Genomic DNA, 21,259 nt, shown 5'->3' on the forward strand with positions numbered 1-21,259 from the left:
TACAGTAGAGGCTGCCTCTGCTCTTCATCTTTCACACCTTCAACTGCTCTCCAAAGCCAACTGATCCTACGCTTGAGTGTCTCCTCGAGACGTCCTGTTTCCTGTCCTCACCTGCCACCTCTCCATCTCAGACTTCCATCATCTCTAGTCCACAGTGTTTTAATCAGTTCCATCTGAGTCACTTGTGTGTTCCTGCTGCCCACATCAATCCATGCTTCACAAAGCAGCCATGCGAAAGAGAAGCCTTCCGTGGCTCCCTGCTCCCCTCCGTGGAAGCCTCTGCCTCCTTAGCAGAGGGTCCAGAGCCCTTTGTGATCTGACCACTGGTCCTTCGTCTGCCTTCTCTCCGTGCTCCACTCCCCTTCCTGAGAGGGCTCCTGCAGTGACTCCCAAACCCTCACCTTCTCTCTCACCTCTGGTCCTGTTCCCCACCTTGGAACATTCCATCTCCCCATTAATTCATCCTACTCTACTGGCCTAGATCTCTCTCATTTAGGCCCAGCTCCTGGCCTCCCTGGTGGTTCAGATGGTAAAGAATCTGCCTGCTCTGTGGGAGACCCAGGTTCGATCCCTGGATCGGGAAGATCCGCTGAAGAAGGGAATGGTTACCCCCTTCAGTGTTCTTGCCTGCACAATTCCATGGATAGAGGAGCCTGGCGGGCAACAGTCCTTGGGGTTTCAGAGTCAGGCATAACTGAGCAACTAACACTGTCGCTTTTCACGGCCCTCACCAGCTGTACTTTAGCCCCACTGGCAGCCCCTGAGTCTTCAAAGACTCCAGGGTCTTTTTCACATAAAGGTCTCTGGGTATGCTCTTCACCTGGAGCACTCATCTCTCTCTCTCTCTTTGCCTTATTAATTTCACTTAATAAATGCCCTGTCAGCCCATATGCCCTTTCCACAGGAAAACCCCCTCTGATGACCTTCTTAGAAGCCCTCTTGGCAACCTGAAAACTTGCCTCTATTAGCATTTATGATTGAGGACAGTAGCTTAAACGTGTCTTGGATCAGGTTCCCTAGAAGCCCACCCTAAGACAAGGATTCAAGGGCCAGCAGTTGATTTAAGGAGTGATTCCAGAAAGACAGGAAGGAGGGTTTGGATGTGAGACAGGGGAGGGAAGGAGACAAACGCAGGGCTGGGTCTCTGGGAGACCGTGTGGGAATCTCAAGGTGGTCCCACCGTAGGACCATGAAGGCAGCTATCCATCATTGGTTAGCCATCATTGGTTGTCCATCATTTGGTTGAGCTTCCAAATTGGCTGCACAGGACAAGCATCATGTTGAACTAGGAGAAAACCCTACAGCACAGTGCCATGGGTGTTCACGAGGAGAAACCACAGCCATGCGAATGCATGGAGATCAGAGGTAGGTGCCGAGGAACACAGTGGGGATTTGACAGGTTCAGCCTTGTATCTGTCTGCTCCACTGAACTCTCTGTTCCAGGACTTCATTCTTACTAATTATCTTGAAAGCAAAACCATCCAAGAGAAATATAACGCTAGTCACAATGTATATACGATTTTTAATCTTTTTTTAATTCTGAGTTTTTTAATTTTATTTTGAGAAACAATGTTTTAAAAAAGATGCAAGAGAAATGGGCAACATTAATTTTTGTTCAGTCACTAAGTTGTTTCTGACTCTGTGACCACGTGGACTGCAGCATGCCAGGCTCCTTTGTCCTCCACCAGCTCCCAGAGTTTGCTCAAATTCATATCCTTTGAGTCAATGATGCGATATAACCATTTCATCCTCTGTTGTCCCCTTCTCCTCCTGCCTTCCATCTTTCCCAGCATCAGGGTCTTTTCCAATGAGTCAGTTCTTCGCATCAGGTGGCCAAAGTATTGGAGCTTCAGCTTCAGCATCACTCCTCCCGATGAATCTTCAGGATTGGTTTCCTTTAGGATGGACTGATTTGATCTCCTTGCAGTCTCTCTCCAACACGACAGTTCAAAAGAATCAATTCTTTGGCTCTCAGCCTTCTTTATGGTCCAACTCTCCCATCCATAGATGACCACTGGAAAAACCGTAACTTTCACTGTACAGACCTTCGTCAGCAAAGTGACGTCTCTGCTTTTTAATATGCTGTCTAGGTTTGTCATAATATGAGATAAAATTCTGTGTTTCTCTCCGGATTGTCTCCAGCTTCAGTTTCACCTTGTGCAGACAGGTACCTCTCAGGAAGACACTCCATCCATCTTTCTTTTGTCAGCTCCCAAAGGGAAAGTCTTTTGTCTTTCAAATAACCTAATTTATTCCCTCGCCACCATCTTGAACTTTGTAAGTACTCAGCAAACATTAATTCATGACAGAGATACCTAACAGCTTTTGAATTTATTCATGGGATGATTCTTCTATTCAAAGAATATCTTTATATACTTTTCTAATATTCCACAAAAAAGCAAACCAGTGTTTTGTCTTGCCAGTTCTGAATGTAACATCTGTACAGTGCACAATGTATGACTGTTTTAAACAAAATGTGAAGGGAGCACGGGAAGATGGCGGAGGAATAGGACGGGGTAACCACTTTCTCCCCCACAAAATCAACAAAAGAACATTTGAACGCTGAGTAAATCCCACAAAAAAACTTCTGAATACCGGCAGAGGACATCAGGCACTCAGAAAAGCAGCCCATAGTCAATGAAAGGAGGTAGGAAATAGATAAAAAGAGAGACAAAAGAGGGAGGGACGGAGCTCCGTCCCGGGAAGGGAGGCTTTAAAAAAAAGAGAGAGAGAAGTTTCCAAACACCTGGAAACACTGGCGAGTGGAAACTCAGAGGGCCGCATAACTGGGAGACAAAAGACATAAATAATTAAAACTCACAGACTAAGTGCCCAGAGGAAACTCTCAGCAGAGAAGCGACGCAGACGCCCGCGCCCCTCACTAGCAGGCGGGGGCTGGGCAGGGAGGCGCCGGCACTGGCACTTAGAGGGAGAACTGGTGGCTGCGCTTAGAGGGAGAACAGGCGGCGGCGCTTAGAGGGAGAAGGGCTGTGCGCTTAGAGGGAGAACGGCTGTGCGCTTAGAGGGAGAGCTGGCAGCTGCGCTTAGAGGGAGAGCCGGCGGCGGCGCTTAGAGGGAGAACGGCTGTGTGATTAGAGGGAGAACAGATGTGCGCTTAGAGGGAGAACCGGGCTTGAACGCCCCAGGGCAAACTGAGGGCTCGAACTTAAGATACCAGAGCAGAGGTTGCAGCTGAAGGGCGAGAGGGCTGGGAAAAGCCTGTGAAAAAGCCCCAAGCCAGCCCTGTCCACAGAACCGGCGCAGAGCGGAGTGAGCCGGCAGCGGGCGGCCCTTCCCCCAGCCCCCACTGATGCGGGCGGGGAGGGGAGCCAGCGCCAGGGCAGGGGCAGCCGCGGCCCCAGAGAGGCTTCCCGTGCCAAGCTGCAGGCAGGCTTCCTTGCTGGCCAGGACTTCTTGGGTTCGGGCCGGTCGATATCCGCCTGAGAAAGTGCGCCAGTTGTACTCCCAGAAAACTGAGTGGCAGGGACCGGGAAAGTGATAAGTCGCAGCGACCGCGCTCACCAAATGCCTGGTCACCTGAGCTGCTCGGACCAGGGAAGGCACAAAACGCAGGCCCAGCCAAGTCTGCGCCTTTGTGGATTACCCAAGGACCTGAACCTGAGCCGCTCAGACCTGGGAAGTGCATGCAACCCAGCGCCAGCCACGGACAGCTCGCAGCAGAGCAAACTAAAGCCTAAACAGCATAAACAGGGAAAGCACACACGCCTCGAGTGGGAGCATTCCCAGTGTAGCCGAGACACCGCGAGCACTCCCCACAGACGCCAGGGATATTTGTTAGCTGTTCCTCCCTCCCTACAGCAGGACTGAATAGGAGAGCCGGGGGAAAAAAAAAAAAGTGTCCACCACCACATCCTGGTGTCAGGACGGGAATTAGACATGGAGGAGACCAGAAAACAGAAGAGCTTTTTCAACAGAAGGAACTGCCGTGGAAGTAACAGAGGGAGAAGCCTTGAGCCTCCTGCAAGAATAAGACTGAAAACCAGAGGCAGAGGCTTAAGGCCAAATCCTGAGAACACCAGAGATCTCCTGTTCCAGAGAACATTAATTGATAGGTACTCATCAAAGGCCTCCATACATACACTGAAACCAGACACCACCCAAGGGTCAACAAGTTTCAGTGAAAGACATACTACGCAAGCTATCCAGCAACACAGGAGAATAGCACTGAGCTTCAATATACAGGCTGCACAAAGCCACCCCAAACCCACTGACATCTCAAAATCATTACTGGACACTTCATTGCACTCCAGAGAGAAGAAATCCAGCTCCACCCACCAGAACATCGACACAAGCTTCCCTAACCAGGGAACCTTGACAAGTCACCCATCCAACCCCACACACAACGAGGTAACTACATAATAAATAGAACTCCACAAACTGTCAGAAGACGGAAAGGCCACCCCGAATACAGCAATATAAGCAAGATGAAGAGGCAGAGAAATACCCAGCAAGTAAAGGAACAGGATAAATGCCCACCAACACAAACAAAAGAGGAAGATATAGGGAACCTACCCGATAAAGAATTTCTAATTTTAATTGTGAAAATGATTCAAAATCTGGAAAGCAAAATGGAGTTACAGATAAATAAACTGGAGAAAAGGATTGAGAAGATGCAAGAAATGTTCAATAAGGAATTAGAGGAAATTAAAAAGAGTGAATATACAATGAATAATACAATAGATGAGATCAGAAACACTCTCGAGGGCACAAACAGTAGAATAACGGAGGCAGAAGACAGGATAAGCGAGCTAGAAGATAGAATTGTAGAAATAAATGAAACAGAGACAGAAAAAGAAAAAAGAATTTTAAAAATGAGGACAATATTAGAGACATATGGGACAATATTAAACGCCCCAACATTCGAATCATAGGAGTCCCAGAAGAAGAAGACAAAAAGAAAGACCATGAGAGAATACTTGAGGAGATAATGTTGAAAATTTCCCTAAAATGGGGAAGGAAATAATCACCCAAGTCCAAGAAACACAGAGAGTCCCTAACAGGATAAACCCAAGGCGAAATACCCCAAGGCACATATTAATCATATTAACAAAGACCAAACACAATGAAAATATATTAAAAGCAGCAAGAGAAAAACAACAAATAACACACAAGGGGATCCCCATAAGGATAACAGCTGATCTTTCAGCAGAAACTCTTCAGGCCAGGAGGGAATGGCAAGACATACTTAAAGTGATGAAAGAAAGTAACCTACAGCCCAGATTACTGTACCCAGCAAGGATCTCATTCAAATATGAAGGAGAAATCAAAAGCTTTACAGACAAGAAAAAGCTGAGAGAATTCAGCATCACCAAACCAGCTCTCCAACAAATACTAAAGGATCTTCTCTAGACTGGAAACACAGAAAGGGTATATAAACTCGAACCCAAAACAATAAAGAAAATGGCAACGGGATCGTACTTATCAATAATCACCTTAAACGTGAATGGGTTGAATGCCCCAACCAAAAGACAAAGGCTGGCTGAATGGATACAAAAACAAGACCCCCATATATGTTGTCTACAAGAGACCCACCTCAAAACGAGGGACACATACAGACTGAAAGTGAAGGGCTGGAAAAAGATACTCCACGCAAATAGAGACCAAAAGAAAGCAGGAGTAGCAATACTCATATCAGATAAAATAGATTTTAAAACAAAGGCTGTGAAAAGAGACAAAGAAGGAAACTACATAATGATAAAAGGATCAATCCAAGAAGAAGATATAACAATTCTAAATATTTATGCACCCAACATAGGAGCACCGCGATATGTAAGACAATTACTAACAATTATGAAAGGGGAAATTAACAATAACACAATAATAGTGGGAGACTTTAATACCCCACTTACATCTATGGATAGATCAACTAAACAGAAAATTAACAAGGAAACACAAACTTTAAATGATACAATAGACCAGTTAGACCTAATAGATATCTATAGGACATTTCACCCCAAAACAATGAATTTCACCTTTTTCTCAAGCGCACACGGAACCTTTTCCAGGATAGATCACATCCTGGGCCATAAATCTAGCCTTGGTAAATTCAAAAAAATTGAAATCATTCCAAGCATCTTTTCTGACCACAATGCAGTAAGATTAGATCTCAATTACGGGAGAAAAACTATTAAAAATGCCAACATATGGAGGCTGAACAACACACTGCTGAATAATGAACAAATCATAGAAGAAATCAAAAGAGAAATTAAAATATGCATAGAAATGAATGAAAATGAAAACACAACAACCCAAAACCTCTGGGACAGAGTAAAAGCAGTGCTCAGGGGGAAGTTCATAGCAATACAGGCACACCTCAAGAAACAAGAAAAAAGTCAACTAAATAACCTAACTCTATATCTAAAGCAACTAGAAAAGGAAGAAATGAAGAACCCCAGGGTTAGCAGAAGGAAAGAAATCATAAAAATTAGGGCAGAGATAAATGCAAAAGAAACAAAAGAGACCATAGCAAAAATCAACAAAGCCAAAAGCTGGTTCTTTGAGAAGGTAAATAAAATTGACAAACCACTATCCAGACTCATCAAGAAAGAAAGGGAGCAAAACCAAATCAATAAAATTAGAAATGAAAATGGAGAGATCACAACTGACAACACAGAAATACAAAGGATTATTAGAGAATACTATCAGCAATTATGTGGTAATAAAATGAATAACCTGGAAGAAATGGACAAATTCCTAGAACAGTACACCTTGCCAAAACTGAACCAGGAAGAAATAGAAAATCTGAACAGACCCATCACAAGCACGGAAATAGAGGGAGTAATCGGAAAGCTTCCAGCAAACAAAAGCCCAGGTCCAGACGGCTTCACAGCTGAATTCTACCAAAAATTTAGTGAAGAGCTAACACCTATTCTACTCAAACTCTTACAGAAAATTGCTGAGGAAGGAAAACTTCCAAACTCATTCTATGAGGCCACTATCACCCTAATCCCAAAACCTGATAAAGATCCCACAAAAAAAGAAAACTACAGGCCAATATCACTGATGAACATAGATGCAAAAATCCTTAACAAAATTCTAGCAATCAGAATCCAACAACACATTAAGAAGATCATACATCACGACCAAGTGGGCTTTATCCCAGGAATGCAAGGATTCTTCAATATCCGCAAATCAATCAACGTAATACACCACATTAGCAAACTGAAAAATAAAAATCATATGATTATCTCAATAGATGCAGAGAAAGCCTTTGACAAAATGCAACATCCATTTATGATAAAAACTCTCCAGAAAGTGGGAATAGAAGGGACATATCTCAACATAATAAAAGCTATATATGACAAACCCACAGCAAACATTATCCTCAATGGTGAAAAACGGAAAGCATTTCCCCTAAAGTCAGGAACAAGACAAGGGTGCCCACTCTCACCACTACTATTCAACATAGTTCTGTAAGTTTTGGCTACAGCAATCAGAGCAGAAAAAGACATAAAAGGAATACAAATTGGAAAAGAAGAAGTAAAACTTTCACTGTTCGCTGATGACATGATCCTCTACACAGAAAACCCTAAAGACTCTACCAGAAAACTACTAGAGCTAATCAATGAATACAGTAAAGTTGCAGGATATAAAATCAACACGCAGAAATCCCTTGCATTCCTATACACTAATAATGAGAAAATAGAAAGAGAAATTAAGAAAACTATTCCATTCACTGTTGCAACGAAAAGAATTAAATACTTAGGAATATATCTACCTAAGGAAACAAAAGACTTGTACATAGAAAACTATAAAACACTAGTGAAAGTAATCAAAGAGGACACTAATAGATGGAGAAATATACCATGTTCATGGATTGGAAGAATAAATATTGTGAAAATGAGTATACAACCCAAAGTAATTTATACATTCAATGCAATGCCTATCAAGCTACCAACAATATTTTTCACAGAACTAGAACAAATAATCTCACAATTTGTATGGAAATACAAAAAACCTCGAATAGCCAAAGCAATCTTGAAGAAGAAAAATGGAACTGGAGGAATTAACCTGCCAGACTTCAGGCTCTACTACAAAGCCACAGTCATTAAGACAGTATGGTACTGGCATAAAGACAGAAATATAGATCAATGGAACAAAATAGAAAGCCCAGAGATAAACCCACGCACCTATGGACACCTTATCTTCGACAAAGGAGGCAAGAATATAAAATGGACAAAAGACAGTCTCTTTAACAAGTGGTGCTGGGAAAACTGGTCAGCCACTTGTAAAAGAATGAAACTAGAACAATTCCTAACACCATATACCAAAATAAACTCAAAATGGATTAGAGAGCTAAATATAAGACCAGATACTATAAAACTCCTAGAGGAGAACGTAGGCAAAACACTCTCTGACATAAATCACAGCAGGATCCTCCAAAACCCACCTCCCAGAATATTGGAAATAAAAGCAAAAATAAACAAATGGGACCTAATTAAAATCAAAAGCTTCTGCACAGCAAAGGAAACTCTAAGCAAGGTGAAAAGACAGCCTGCAGAATGGGAGAAAATAATAGCAAATGAAGCAACTGATAAAGGATTAATCTCCAAAATATACAAGCAGCTCCTGCAGCTCAATTCCAGAAAACTAAGTGACCCAATCAAAAAATGGGCCAAAGAACTAAACAGACATTTCTCCAAAGAAGACATAAAGATGGCTAACAAACACATGAAGAAATGCTCAACATCCCTCATAATCAGAGAAATGCAAATCAAAACCACAATGAGATACCATTTCACACCAGTCAGAATGGCTGCTATCCAAAAGTCTACATGCAATAAATGCTGGAGAGGGTGTGGAGAGAAGGGAACCCTCTTACACTGTTGGTGGGAATGCAAACTAGTACAGCCACTATGGAGAACAGTGTGGAGATTCCTCAAAAAACTGGAAATAGAACTGCCATATGATCCAGCAATCACACTCCTGGGCATACACACCGAGGAAACCAGAATTGAAAGAGACACGTGTACTCCAATGTTCATCGCAGCACTGTTTATAATAGCCAGGACATGGAAGCAACCTAGATGTCCATCTGCAGATGAATGGATAAGAAAGCTATGGTACATATACACAATGGAGTATTTTTCAGCCATCAAAAAGAATGCATTTGAATCAGTTTTAATGAGGTGGATGAAATTGGAGCCAATTATACAGAGTGAAGTAAGCCAGAAAGAAAAACATCAATACAGTATACTAACACATATATATGGAATTTAGAAAGATGGTAACCTGAACCCTGTATATGAGACTGCAAAAGAGACATAGGCATATAGAACAGTTTTTGGGACTCTGTGGGAGAGGGTGAAGGTGGGATGACTGGGGAGAACGGTATTGTAGCATGTATATTATCATAAGTGACCAGTTCAGGTTCGACGCATGATACAGGATGCTTGGGGCTGGTGCACGGGGATGACATGGAGGGAGGATATGGGGAAGAGGGAGGTGGGAGGGGGGTTCAAGAAAGGGAACACATGTACACCCGGGGCAGATTCGTGTCAATGTATGGCAAAACCAGCCAATATATTAATGTAAGGTAATTTGCCTCCAATAAAATAAATTAAAAAAAATAAAAATAAAAATCATGTATGATAACCAAAAAAATAAAAAATAAACAAAATGTGTAAGCACACCAGTTATCTCAATTCAGAAACATAAATGACAACAGTGAGAAATGTAACTTTTAGAGGGAAATTTAACCTGAGGGCTTAAAGTTAATGAAAAGTGCAATTGTTGTTTTGTCTGTTAGAGGGAAAGAATCCTTTCATTGTCCTAAGCTTTATTTTGGCCATAATTTTCCTAGTTATGATGTAGGCACCAGGTTATGTTTCACAACCTGAAAACCAGTGTAATTTATAACCATAAACACCAGCATAAATTGATTTCTATCCCTAGTTGCCCCATGGATTCATTGGAAGACTTTTGGAAAGTTGCTTAATTCCCCTTTGTTTCCTATTCTTTAAAAAATGCCACATTAATATGTTTCTTATTATTGTCATTCCTTAATGGTTATTGATTGTGTTTTGTATCTCTGTGAGGCATTGCAGCTTCCCCAGGGAAGACTGTGTTAATGAATAGTGTTTGTAAAGTACTTGGAAATCCTTGGATTAAAAACTCACCATATCAGAGTATAAGTATTTGTATTAATATGCCATATGGGAAAACCATATGTTACCTATTAAGAGGGCGTGTATGATATTGAAAATAGTTGTCTGGTTGCATTGCCTTGTGCTATTTTTATATCAAGATGTGCCAGGGCAAGTTTTGGTATGCCAGTGTCATATCTTAATTGAACTATGAAGTTCAATCCTGCAGCAGGTATTTGTTGAGTTTCTTCTTATACACTTGACCTTCTTCTTAGCAACACACAAAATATATGTAAGGGACAGTTGCATGCTACAGTCTCATGAGTTTCTTTTCCTTGAAATTGCATCGTATTTAAGTCTCTCTTAATAGACAAGTATGCTTTAAAGATAGCAGGTTTAATTATTTTCTCTTCCCCCTACATCCACAAATAGGCAGTTTGGGGACATTTCTAGAAAGGGCTAGACCAAGGTAATGGTCTTCTCGGTCCTGTATTTGAAGACCAGCCATGGGTCTTACCAGAGAAGGCAATGGCAAGCCACTCCAGTACTCTTGCCTAGAAAATCCCATGGATGGAGGAGCCTGGTGGGCTGCAGTCGGTGGGGTCGCTAAGAGTCGGACACGACTGAGCGACTTCACTTTCACTTTTCACTTTCACATATTGGAGAAGGAAATGGCAACCCACTCCAGTGTTCTTGCCTGGAGAATCCCAGGGACGGGGGAGCCTGGTGGGCTGCCATCTCTGGGGTCACACAGAGTCGGACACGACTGAAGTGACTTAGCAGCAGCAGCAGCATGGGTCTTACACCCCGTCCGTGAATGTGGTATGGCTGTAATACTGTTTGAGTAGAAGTGCTGCTGGCAGCCAGGAGAGCACTGCGCACCATCTCCCCAAGTGGACTCTGTGTGCGCCACTCCATTGCCAGGAGGTTCCAAGTCATCGATCTGGGTAACTGCGTTGTAACAAGCTCCAGACAACCTCCACTGGCGTGGAGAAGGGATTCCTTCTCTAAGGCAACTGCTCCAATTGTTGTTCAGGCACTAAGTTGTGTCTGACTCTTTGCAATCCCATGGACGATAGCACGCCAGGATCCTCTGTCCTTCACTATCTCTCAGAGTTTGCTGAAATTCATGTTCCCTGAATTGGGGGTGCTATCTAACCATCTCACCCTCTGCTCCCCTTCTCCTTTTGCCTTCAGCCTTCAATCAGGGTCTTTTCCAATGAGTCAGCTCTCCACATCAGGTGGCCAGAGTACTGGCGCTTCAGCTTCAGCATAAGTCCTGTTCCAGTAAGAAGAGAAAGTGGTGACAGATATACTGTATCTGGAGCCTGAACTCTGTATCTGGGCCATCTTTCTTGAAAAATTGTGCCTCACATGATGTAGGAGCCCAACTAACCTGGTGGTTGTGAAATAGAAATTAATTTTCCTTTTTTTTCCCTGATTGACATGTAAGGTAGCCATGCAAGTCCAGGTAAAGGATGAGCACGTTTCATTAATTCACAAATATTTGTTGAACATATGCTCAGTCTAGTTTCTTAGGAGACAACAGGCAAGTAAGCCAAGATTCCTGCCTTAGTGGAGCTTATATTCCCTTAAGGATGGGTATGCATAAACCATGAACGTTAACACCTACCTAAATTAAATATTTGAAGATGATCGATGATCAAAAGAGGCAAAAATAAAAACAGATCAGGATGAGGATGGAGTGTGTGGAGGTGGGGATATGTTATAATTTTAAGTGGCATGTTCAGCACAGTTTGTAAAGGGGACGTTTGAGCAAAGGCTTGAAACACCTGAAGGAAAAGGAATCTAGGCAGAGGGGGATGGGACAGGAAGTCAGAGACCTGGGAGAAGACAGTCTCGTGTGCTGGAGGAACAGCGCGCAGAGGCCAGCGTGGCTGGAGTCAGTGAGAGGGGAAAAGACGAGGAAAAGTCAGAGCAGGAAAGCAGCACGTGGGGCCTTGCCGCCTGTGCGTGGAAATGGTATGATCAGACTTAAACATTTCAAAACAAACCTTCTAGGGTGAGAATCGGGGCTGTTATCCCAATCCAGGAGAAGGGCATAGAGACTGGACCAAGGCGATGGTGAAAACAGATGACCTCCAACCACTGGCGCTCCCTACACAGCACCCCATTTGATTTTTAGGAACTGTTATTTGTGATCAAAGAGACATGACATTTTAAAGCTGGCCCAGAATTTAACGAGGTTCAACTGGAGGCTCAAATAGACACCGTACCTTTTCTCCATCAAGAACTGAATTAAGGTGTGAACGACAACAAAATAATTATTGTTTAGGGGAGAATGAAGTTTCCTTCTGAACCCCAGGCAGGTGTTTATGGGGCCCTGCTGGATTGTGCGCGCCGCGCTGGATGCTGAGGACGCCTCAGGAACAGTGTGGACATCTTTCTCAGGATTCACAGTTCAGCTGTCAAAACGCGAAAGAGGTCACAGGAATCTGCAAGGCAAGAAAGACCTCAGGTTTTGGCACTATCTGGCCCTGAGTTTTAAGTCTCAGCTCTGCCACTAATTGTGGGGCTTCGGGGGACTTATTTGACCTCCCACAACCTCGAAATCTTTATCTGCAAAAACGTAGATAAAAGTCTACCCCAGAGGATTGTGGAGGGCTTTGCCGTAACAGGTCAGAGGTGCAGAAGTGCCCGTCCCTGAGAGGCAGCAGCTCCCGTTCACGTCAGATGGTGGCTGCCTGACCGTATACCGCTCTTTGATCTGCCCTGGAAGGCACAGTGAGGCTTTTCATTACAATGGTGAGGCAGGCAATTCAGGACCTTAATTTCCTTAGAGTCGTGTATTTAGAGCAGTTGGTTGACAACACCTCTGGAACAAACGCCCAAAGGTTTGAAACTAAACTCTCTACCTCTCTTCTTTTGTCCTTTTCTTTCTTTCACCCTAAAAACCTTCATGCAGCGTTGAGCGAGGTTAGGGATTCACACTGCAGCGCGCGTGGTGAGGTAGGGAACCAGCCCCTCCCACCCCCACGCCAACCAGCCGGGGTGCAGTTGAGGTCAGGAGGGTGTCTTGGTCTCAGATGGAAGGAAACTAAAGAAACAGGACAACGAAAGGCAGTTTGTGATGGTAGGTGGCCATGAAAAGTATTGTTAGAAAGTTTTCAAAGACTTCCATGTGAGGAATGTCATCACTGCTGGTCTCCTGATCTTGGCAGTTGCATTGTGGTCGTGGAGAAGGTCTTTGTAGAAAATACAGACCAGAGTACTCAGGGCTGGCAAAGGTGATAAGGGGGTGATTATGTCCCCAGCTTACTCTAAAATGGATCAGGGCAAAAAAGAAAGTTTCCTGTACTATTCCTGTAACTCTCCATTGTTTAAAATTATCTCAAAATATCTTTACTATAAAAGAACAAATTTAGCGTTGTACCTTTGCACCCATCTGGCTTCAGTGTTGGAAGAGCAGTTTCTCAATGTTCTTAGTGTTCTGCATTAACTTGCATGAGATTATAGTCTAATTTTCAGCTATTATGTTAAGTATCATTTTCCATGCTTCCAGCAAACAATACTAGTTGTGTTTCCAGGAAGGCAGTAGGGGACTCTGGTATCAGTTGACTGGGTTGAATCCCTGCTGAAATCACTGTGGGATCGCGGGGAAATTATCTAACATCTCTGTGCCTCAGTGTCCCCACCCACGAAATGTGGATAATAATAATATCACCTCATTGGGTTGTTATGAGAATTAAATTTGATAATCTATGCAGAGCATTGAGACACTGAGTAGAACATAGCCAATATTCCATACGTGTCAGCCGGTATTAACTAGGCATTATCCTGCTACCACGTAGCTCTATTAAGTAAAGCATAAACATTCATGGCAGTGCATACTTGTCAAGAACATTCCTTAAATAAGCTGAATTTATTTTTTGAGTGTGTCTGTCTTCTAGAGAATTTTGGAATGTGTAAGAATATAACTGTGTGGCAAAATCCAAAATTTAAGACTGAATTCTTTATAAATGAAAAAGTACTGAGTTAAAAAAAAACAAAAACTGAGACTTCCTGACCTGAGAAAAATTAAGATACCATTTGTATTAATCAGCTATTATCACAGTAAAAGTATATAACCAATCACCCCAAAGTTGAGAGCCTTACAACTAAAAGATTTATCTTCATGCCCAGGGTTTACAGGTTGACCGTGGGTCTGCTGATGTGGCTCCACTGGGCTGCTGCGCACCACGCTGTGGGTTTCTGGTCTTGCCTGCAGACTCTGATGTGCGTCAGGTCTGCCCCTGCTGTCTCTCACCCTCTCTCAACCAGCGGCTACCGAGGCATCATCTTGTCGTGCCGGTGGTAGAAGCACAGCACTAGGTCCGGTTAAGCAGCACACTCCAGCTCTTTGCTCCTGTCATGTCCACTGACACTTCATTGGCCATATCCCGGGTCACGTCCAACAGCAGTGGAAGGACTCTGAGACATATAATCCATTACCAAGGAACTCAGAACTGAAACCAGTAACCCAATCTGCAAACCACTGAGTTTCAACTGCCTGTGCCCTGCCCATGTCCAGAAATCTTGGAAAAGATAACAGTGTACTAGCAGGCAGTACACGTCAGGTTGTTTCCCCAGCAGCAAGGTGTATTTGCTCTGATTTACCTCCTTTTCCCTTCCCATCCTACGCACATTTCACAAAAGGAACTGCAAATATCAGGAGAGCAACTTGTAGCCACGACATTGAAATTTTGCCCTTAAAAAGCTCATCCATATAGAATTAAACATGAACTGCATATTTACACAAACTCACTTTGTTATCAATGGGAGACCCTACTGCTTACCACTTACAGAATTAATACTCACAAATGGTAGAAAGGAATGGGCGTTTAATCAGAAGTCAACAACCTGGGGAGATGGTGGACTCAGCATCCCCCAAAACACACCTCCAAAGGTTCCACTCAGCCATGACAGGTTTAAAGGAGAGGAGGAGAGGAACCTCAGTTAATCACTGAGGCCGAGGGTCGGACTCTCCACTGTCCCCCACTGTGCTCAGGCCGCTGACGTCTGTGATCTTCCCCTAGACATTATCTTGTTCACACAGCTTGGTCACACAGTTTGCTCATGAGATTACTGGAAGGGAAGCTAGCAAAGAGATCTGGTCATCTGTTAATTGCTTATTCTTCTTTGATCTGCAAATCAGGCAAGGTTTTATTTGATTAAAAGGTTTGAAAGGCGTGCTTAGGCCGGATATGAGTAGAGGTGGGGGTGCCTGGTTTAAAATTAATTACAGTACAGCTTTGCTACAGTGACAAGAAAAGGGGCTTTCTGCTGAGGGAAGTTTGCTTCAAAGAGCTGCTGGCAAGTCCCCACTTGTCAGAACATCATTCCAATTCTGTGGGATTAGAGGGGACGGTCTGTCTTCTGGAACTTCTTCATGTCGACATAGTGTTCTAGAGTGGAAGACGTCAGCGTCTCTTTCCTGACAGTTTTAATTGCCTGCTCTCGTATATGGGCAGGATAGACTACAATTATATTGATGCCAACAAAGACAGAGACTATTCTGGACAGTCGTGCCCATCTCGTTTTCTGGAGGTCAGCTCTTGGAATCACGCTGACCGTGACTCGGTGTGCCTGAGACGAAGGGAGGAGCTTCTGTTGTGGCTGCAGTCTGGCATCACACAGCTAGATTTTTTCCCTCTGGTGGCAGTTATGGTAACTGTAGAGCAACTCAAGAACATGCATCAGATGCTGAGTCTGCAACGCTGTTGTCCTGATCATGAACTTCTTGGTTTTGTACTTGAGAACGTGGGAGAGCCCTGCAGGATTCTGCTAGGCTCCAGCTTTACAGCAGGAGTCTCTCATTTTTATTTCTATAAAATTCCTGAAATATCCTTGCACATAGTATGTGCTGCATGCATATGGGTTGAAAGAATAGAGGGCAGAGTTTTCATACTGGAGAAGCAAAAATAATTCAACCATTAGAATTTGCACAGGTCACCATGCTTTTAGGCATGGGGAAGTAGTCTTATGTGACACTCAACATGAATGAGGTAGAAATTTATTATTGGAAATAAATATGGAATCCTAGAGCTGTATTAACTAGGAGAATTTAGCTTCCATGTGACATTTTTTAAGCTCACAAAATAGCCTGTCACTTCCCTGTATTTCTTCACATTTATTGTGAGCCTTTTAAATCCCTTCTAATAACCTCAAGTTTACATTCCCCAGTCTACTTCACTTTTTTCACTGTTTATGTGCTTCCTGTGAAGATAGCTAGACAGACAAGCCCACAAAAAGGAAAGCTTGTCCTTATCCAATACTTATGGGTAACGGTGTAATGGGATTTTTTTCTTTCCTACCAGAGGAAACCCACTGTTTCACTCAGAACTCACCCATTTGAGGCATTTTAAATGGATGGGATGTTAGAAGCCAGGCGGACTGTCCTTCTGAAAGTGAAATGAATGCTAGTCTAATCGCGGGAGAATGTATCAATTGGGCTTGGAAAGCAAGACTTCTACACTGGCTCCCCCTGCTGGCCCTGAGAATGCACTGTCTTTGGAAACTGATGAAAGCAATATACCTAATCCTTTTCGTTTGAGGGCAAGGTCCTCAAATGCCAAATGTAGCATTCTTCTAGAAGCCATTTACTCCACAATAAACATACCAAGTGTTTCTTGAATTTGCTTCCAAAGGGCAGAAATCCTGCAACCCAGAGCACCCCACAGCCAAGACTCTGTTCTCCCAGAGGAAAACAGAACATGCCACTTGGGCAATTTCATTAGGGAGTGGGAGCAGCGCGGATGCGGAGATTACATGTAAAAACTCAGCAGCTGTAGGTGAGACAAAGAGCCAGACGGCTTCTTAAGGTTATACAGCTGGACGCGGGGGCTCTGAATTTCCTTTTCACGTGTTTAGGACTGCTGGAACCTTCCTGTGACTTAGTTGTGGCTGCTCTTTCCCTTCTCTCTTTCTCTCTTCACAAGAAAGCTTTTACCCCCACTCCACGAGAGATGCAGTGACCAGATTAATTTTAAAAACAGTCGGTCACTGCAGACTTCAAGCCTATTGTAAAATCTGTGTTAAAAGGTCTGGCTGTCAGGGGAGACAGGAAAGCTGGTAGATTTTTCCTGCTTGAGTCTGAGTCCATGAGGGGAAGGAAGGCAAAACACTGACCTATGGATTTGACACATGCTCCTGTACCAACTGGACCTTGTGAACAGGAGCGGGAACATCAGGGATGACTGTTGCCTTCCTACAGCACCTCCCTGGAAAACCAAAACAGAGAGACGTCAGAAATGCCCTTGCAAATACGCAACAGAGAACTTTGGGTTTGGGGAACCGCAGAGCCACCCCCACCCAGGTTATGCTGTGAGCCTGTGACAAACAGCACAGTGCTGGGCAGAGGGAATTTGGTGTGATTCAGTCGTTAACTCCTGTCCAGCTCTTTGTGACCCCGTGGACTACAGCACGCCAGGCTTCCCTGTCCTTCACAGGCTCCCTGAATGTGCTCAAACTCACATCCATTGAGTCAGTGACACCATCCCATCAGCTCATCCTCTGTCATCCCCTTCTGCTCCTGCCTTCAATCTTTCCCAGCATCAGGGTCTTTTCTCATGAGTTGGCTCTTCACATCAGGTGGCCAAAGTATTGGAGCTTCAGCTTCAGCATCAGTCCTTCCAGTGAATATTCAGGGTTGATTTCTTTTAAGATTGACTGGTTGGATCTCCTTGCAGTCCAAGGACTCTCAAGAGTCTTCTCCAACACCACAGTTGAAAAGTATCAATTCTTCAGTATTCAGCATCCATACATGACTACTGGAAAAACCACAGCTTTGACTATAAGGACCTTTGTCAGCAAAGTGATGTCTCTGCATTTTAATACGCTGTCCAGGTTTGTCATAGCTGTTCTTCCAAGGAGCAAGCAAGGGAATTACACACATACTTTATTTATTTGGCTGTGTTGGGTCTTAGTTGCAGTGTGCAGGAGCCTCATTGTATCACGTGGGATCTTTCGTTGTGGCCCATGGACTCTCATTGTGGCACACGGGCTCTGGAGCGCAGGCTCAGTAGTTCAGGCAAGTGGGCTTAGCTGCTCTGTGGCATGTTGGATCTTAGTTCCCTGACCAGGGATCAAACCCATGTCCCCTGCATTGCAAAGAAGTGGTCCATCCCTAACCACTGGACCACTGGGGAGGTCCCCATACTTATACATTTATTCATCAATTGCACCCCTTCCCCATGTCAGTGTTGCTCTTATTTATTTATTTATATATATTTGACACTCTGTTATAAACTTTTTCTTTCATTCAGGTCAATTCCAGATGTTTTCGCATTTTCCACCCTCCTAAATAGGTTCTTTTGCAGAGCTGCTTGGTGAAAAGTTCCCTCACTGGCACCGAGGCTCTTATTTCAGCTCCACAAATCGTGTCCTCCTCTGGAAGGATGCCCATCCTTTTGCCTCTGTATTAAGTGTTGGTAGTTGTAACAGATGGTGGGTCAAAGCACTCAAGTACAACTCGGTTAAGTGGTCTAAGCCTGGCTGGGGGTCAGGAATTTTTAAAGGACTCGGTAGGGTGATCTTTCTGCTCTTGTGATCTTGGCTGTGGTCATCAACTGGGTGCGTTCAGCTGGCAGCAGGACCAGGTAGGAAGGTGGGAGAGGGCTCCATCCACATGTCTGGCCCCCCTGTGCCACTCTCTCCCTGTCCCCCTCTCCCCTCAGGGGGCTCACCTGAGTGTCTTTAAGCAGGGTGACTGGCTTCCCAAAGGCAGAAGGGGAAAGCTGCTGGTTCTCTTAGGCTTTGGCTTGAGGGGCCCAGAGAATCATGTCCACGTTTCACTGGTCTAAACAAGTCATAGAACCAGTCGGAACTTAAGGAGTAAAGAAGTAGCTTCTACCTCTTGAGCAACAGGGTGCTGTGGCCATCTGTAACCCATGTGTTCAGATAACTTCTGCTTCTCTGTTTTCTGTACTTTAACTGTGTCTTATATTTTATTCCTTTGTCTTTATGTAAATTTATCATTAAAAAAATTTCTAAACACATTTGGAAACCCTCCCAGCAATGAGTTCTAAAATGATGCCTTTATTTGCCTTTGAAAAGTTTACTCTTTTCAACACATAAATCCACAGAGATATATTATATACATTTTAAGCCAAAGGGAAATTTTTAGCTAATTTCTAATACATAGCCACCGTTATACCTGCCCAGTTATTTATTTTTCAAGGAGTTATGTATTCCGGCATAAACTTGACCAGCATAATCTGTTCAAGACAGAATATTTTGTCGCACAGAAATGTTGGACTGTCATGTGTAAAATGTAAGCAAATGTCTAAGAAATTAATGAGGTGGGGGGGGGAGCAGAAGGGAGGTCCAAGCGGGAGGGGATGTTCGTATATGTATGACTGACTCACTTTGTTGTACACCAGAAAGACAACACTGTAAAGCAGCTATACCCCAGTAAAAAATTTAAGTAAAAACTGTAAAAAAAAAAGTTAAGTAAAAATAGGTGGGTTTTTTGCAACATAAATCAAACAGGAAAATAAAGTGCGTAGGAACATAATCAGCCAACACTCCTTACACAGTGCATATTGCTTGACTCAAGGGAAAAAAGCAAATTGAAATTAAAATCTGTTTGGCACTTTGGGAAGTGCTGTGTGAGAGGAGAGATGTGACTAGAACTGCTGAGTGAATTTTGTTTACCGCAGTTCAGCTTTCCACCAAGCAAATCATGTGAGAAGGGCCGAGGATAAATGCACCTATTTATGTAGGTAATTTTTCTGTTTCACGCCTCTGATTCATCTCTCTGCCTCGCTTTATGGCGAGTCATGCTACATTGGTTACAATTAATTTCACTGCTGCATATTAGCCATAAAGAGATATTTCATAAATTGACTTGATGTATATTTTTTTTCCCCTCTGTGGTTTTCGTAGAAGATGAGAGTGGTCCAGAGGAAAAGCCAAGTGCAGAAGAAACAGAAGAGCAGAGCCACGAAGCAGGTGGGCTCAGATTGCTTTTGAAGCGTCTCCTCGGCCTCGTCCCCAGAGGTGAACAACAGCTTGACTCGGTGCTGTTTTCAGGGTTCATGCCGTTTCCCTGGGTTAAGCTCAGGGTCCATTGTGGTCTCCCTCAGGCAATCAGCAGCCCTGCTAGCGACGAGCGTCGGGGTCTTTAGTCGGAAGAGGGCCCTCTCAGGCGTCAGTCACGAGCTCCTCTTTGCTCCTGTGTGATAGCAGTTTGCTCCGTGACGCTCTGCACGGGGCCAGCAGAGGCTGGGAGGAGCACGTCAGAGCTGGACTGACTAGGGCAGGTCAGAATCAGCAGATTTAGTTTGAGGGGAAAAACGAAATGGAAAACATTCAAAGGACAGGTATCAGAGGCTTTCCTTCCACGACACATGGAGCGTCCCGTTCTGTTTGGCACTCAGTTTTGAAGAGCTATGCTTCTGTTGTGGATGATGCTGTGATGTGGCCTTGACTACCCCACAGCCAGAACTCTGTGAGATCCAAAGAACAGATGTGCCAATGAAATGCTTAGAGATATTCTGCTGTAGATTGTAAATTGAACATTTCTAACACTTAAGACTCAAAAAAGATGGTCATCAACTTAGGCTTTTCTTTCCTTCCTCCCCATTTTATGCTCAGGCACGCTCTCCTCTGAAAGAATGGTTCACTACACATTATGCAGTTGTCAACGTAACCACGCAAATAAAAACTTCCTCCTTCTATTTTCCCAAGTCACTCTTCTGGTTCCAATGAGTGGGGCATCTTTCAAATGGGGAGCTCTGCTCATGTGCCAGCCACACTCTGAGCCATACCCTGGACTCAGAAATAAACCAGGTAGTGTGATAGGTTTGTCCCTGAGAAGTTCCTCCATTAACCTTGGAACTTTTGCTGGAGAACCGAAAGCCTTTATTATTAAACTGGAAGATGGAATTGAAGACGGCCAATCAGAGGAGGCGCTGAAGCAAGGCGCCAGGGACCTTGTGTACCTGCGGCGTGCTCACAGCTCCGCTTGCTTAAATGTGGTCCTTGAGACGGAATGGATTTCTGATATAGAAAAACGTTGTCATCCGCACCACTGTTGCCCCCAGCTCCTGGTCACCACATCGTTGTGTTCCATGGAAGATGAGGCTTCTGTGAAAAGCTGTCACTGTTTTCACTGTTTGGGGCTGATGAGTATTAGTCAGCCAGCTGCTGAC

At 43.9% G+C, this 21,259-nt stretch overlaps 1 protein-coding gene across 1 annotated transcript in view; it reads left to right on the plus strand.

Annotated features, from left to right (window-relative positions):
- Positions 1-21,259, plus strand: part of LOC129556406 (ADP-ribose glycohydrolase MACROD2-like) — a 1,168,845-nt gene that overhangs the window by 993,690 nt on the left and 153,896 nt on the right. The window contains exon 8 of the mRNA XM_088844309.1: positions 19,992-20,057. Coding sequence (XP_088700435.1) covers positions 19,992-20,057 — 66 coding nt within the window. The remainder of the gene's footprint in view (positions 1-19,991; positions 20,058-21,259) is intronic.

This window comes from Moschus berezovskii, chromosome 15 (genome assembly GCF_049115385.1).
Source record: "Moschus berezovskii isolate FMDL1 chromosome 15, NW_MosBer_1.0, whole genome shotgun sequence".
Classification (NCBI taxonomy): domain Eukaryota; kingdom Metazoa; phylum Chordata; class Mammalia; order Artiodactyla; family Moschidae; genus Moschus; species Moschus berezovskii.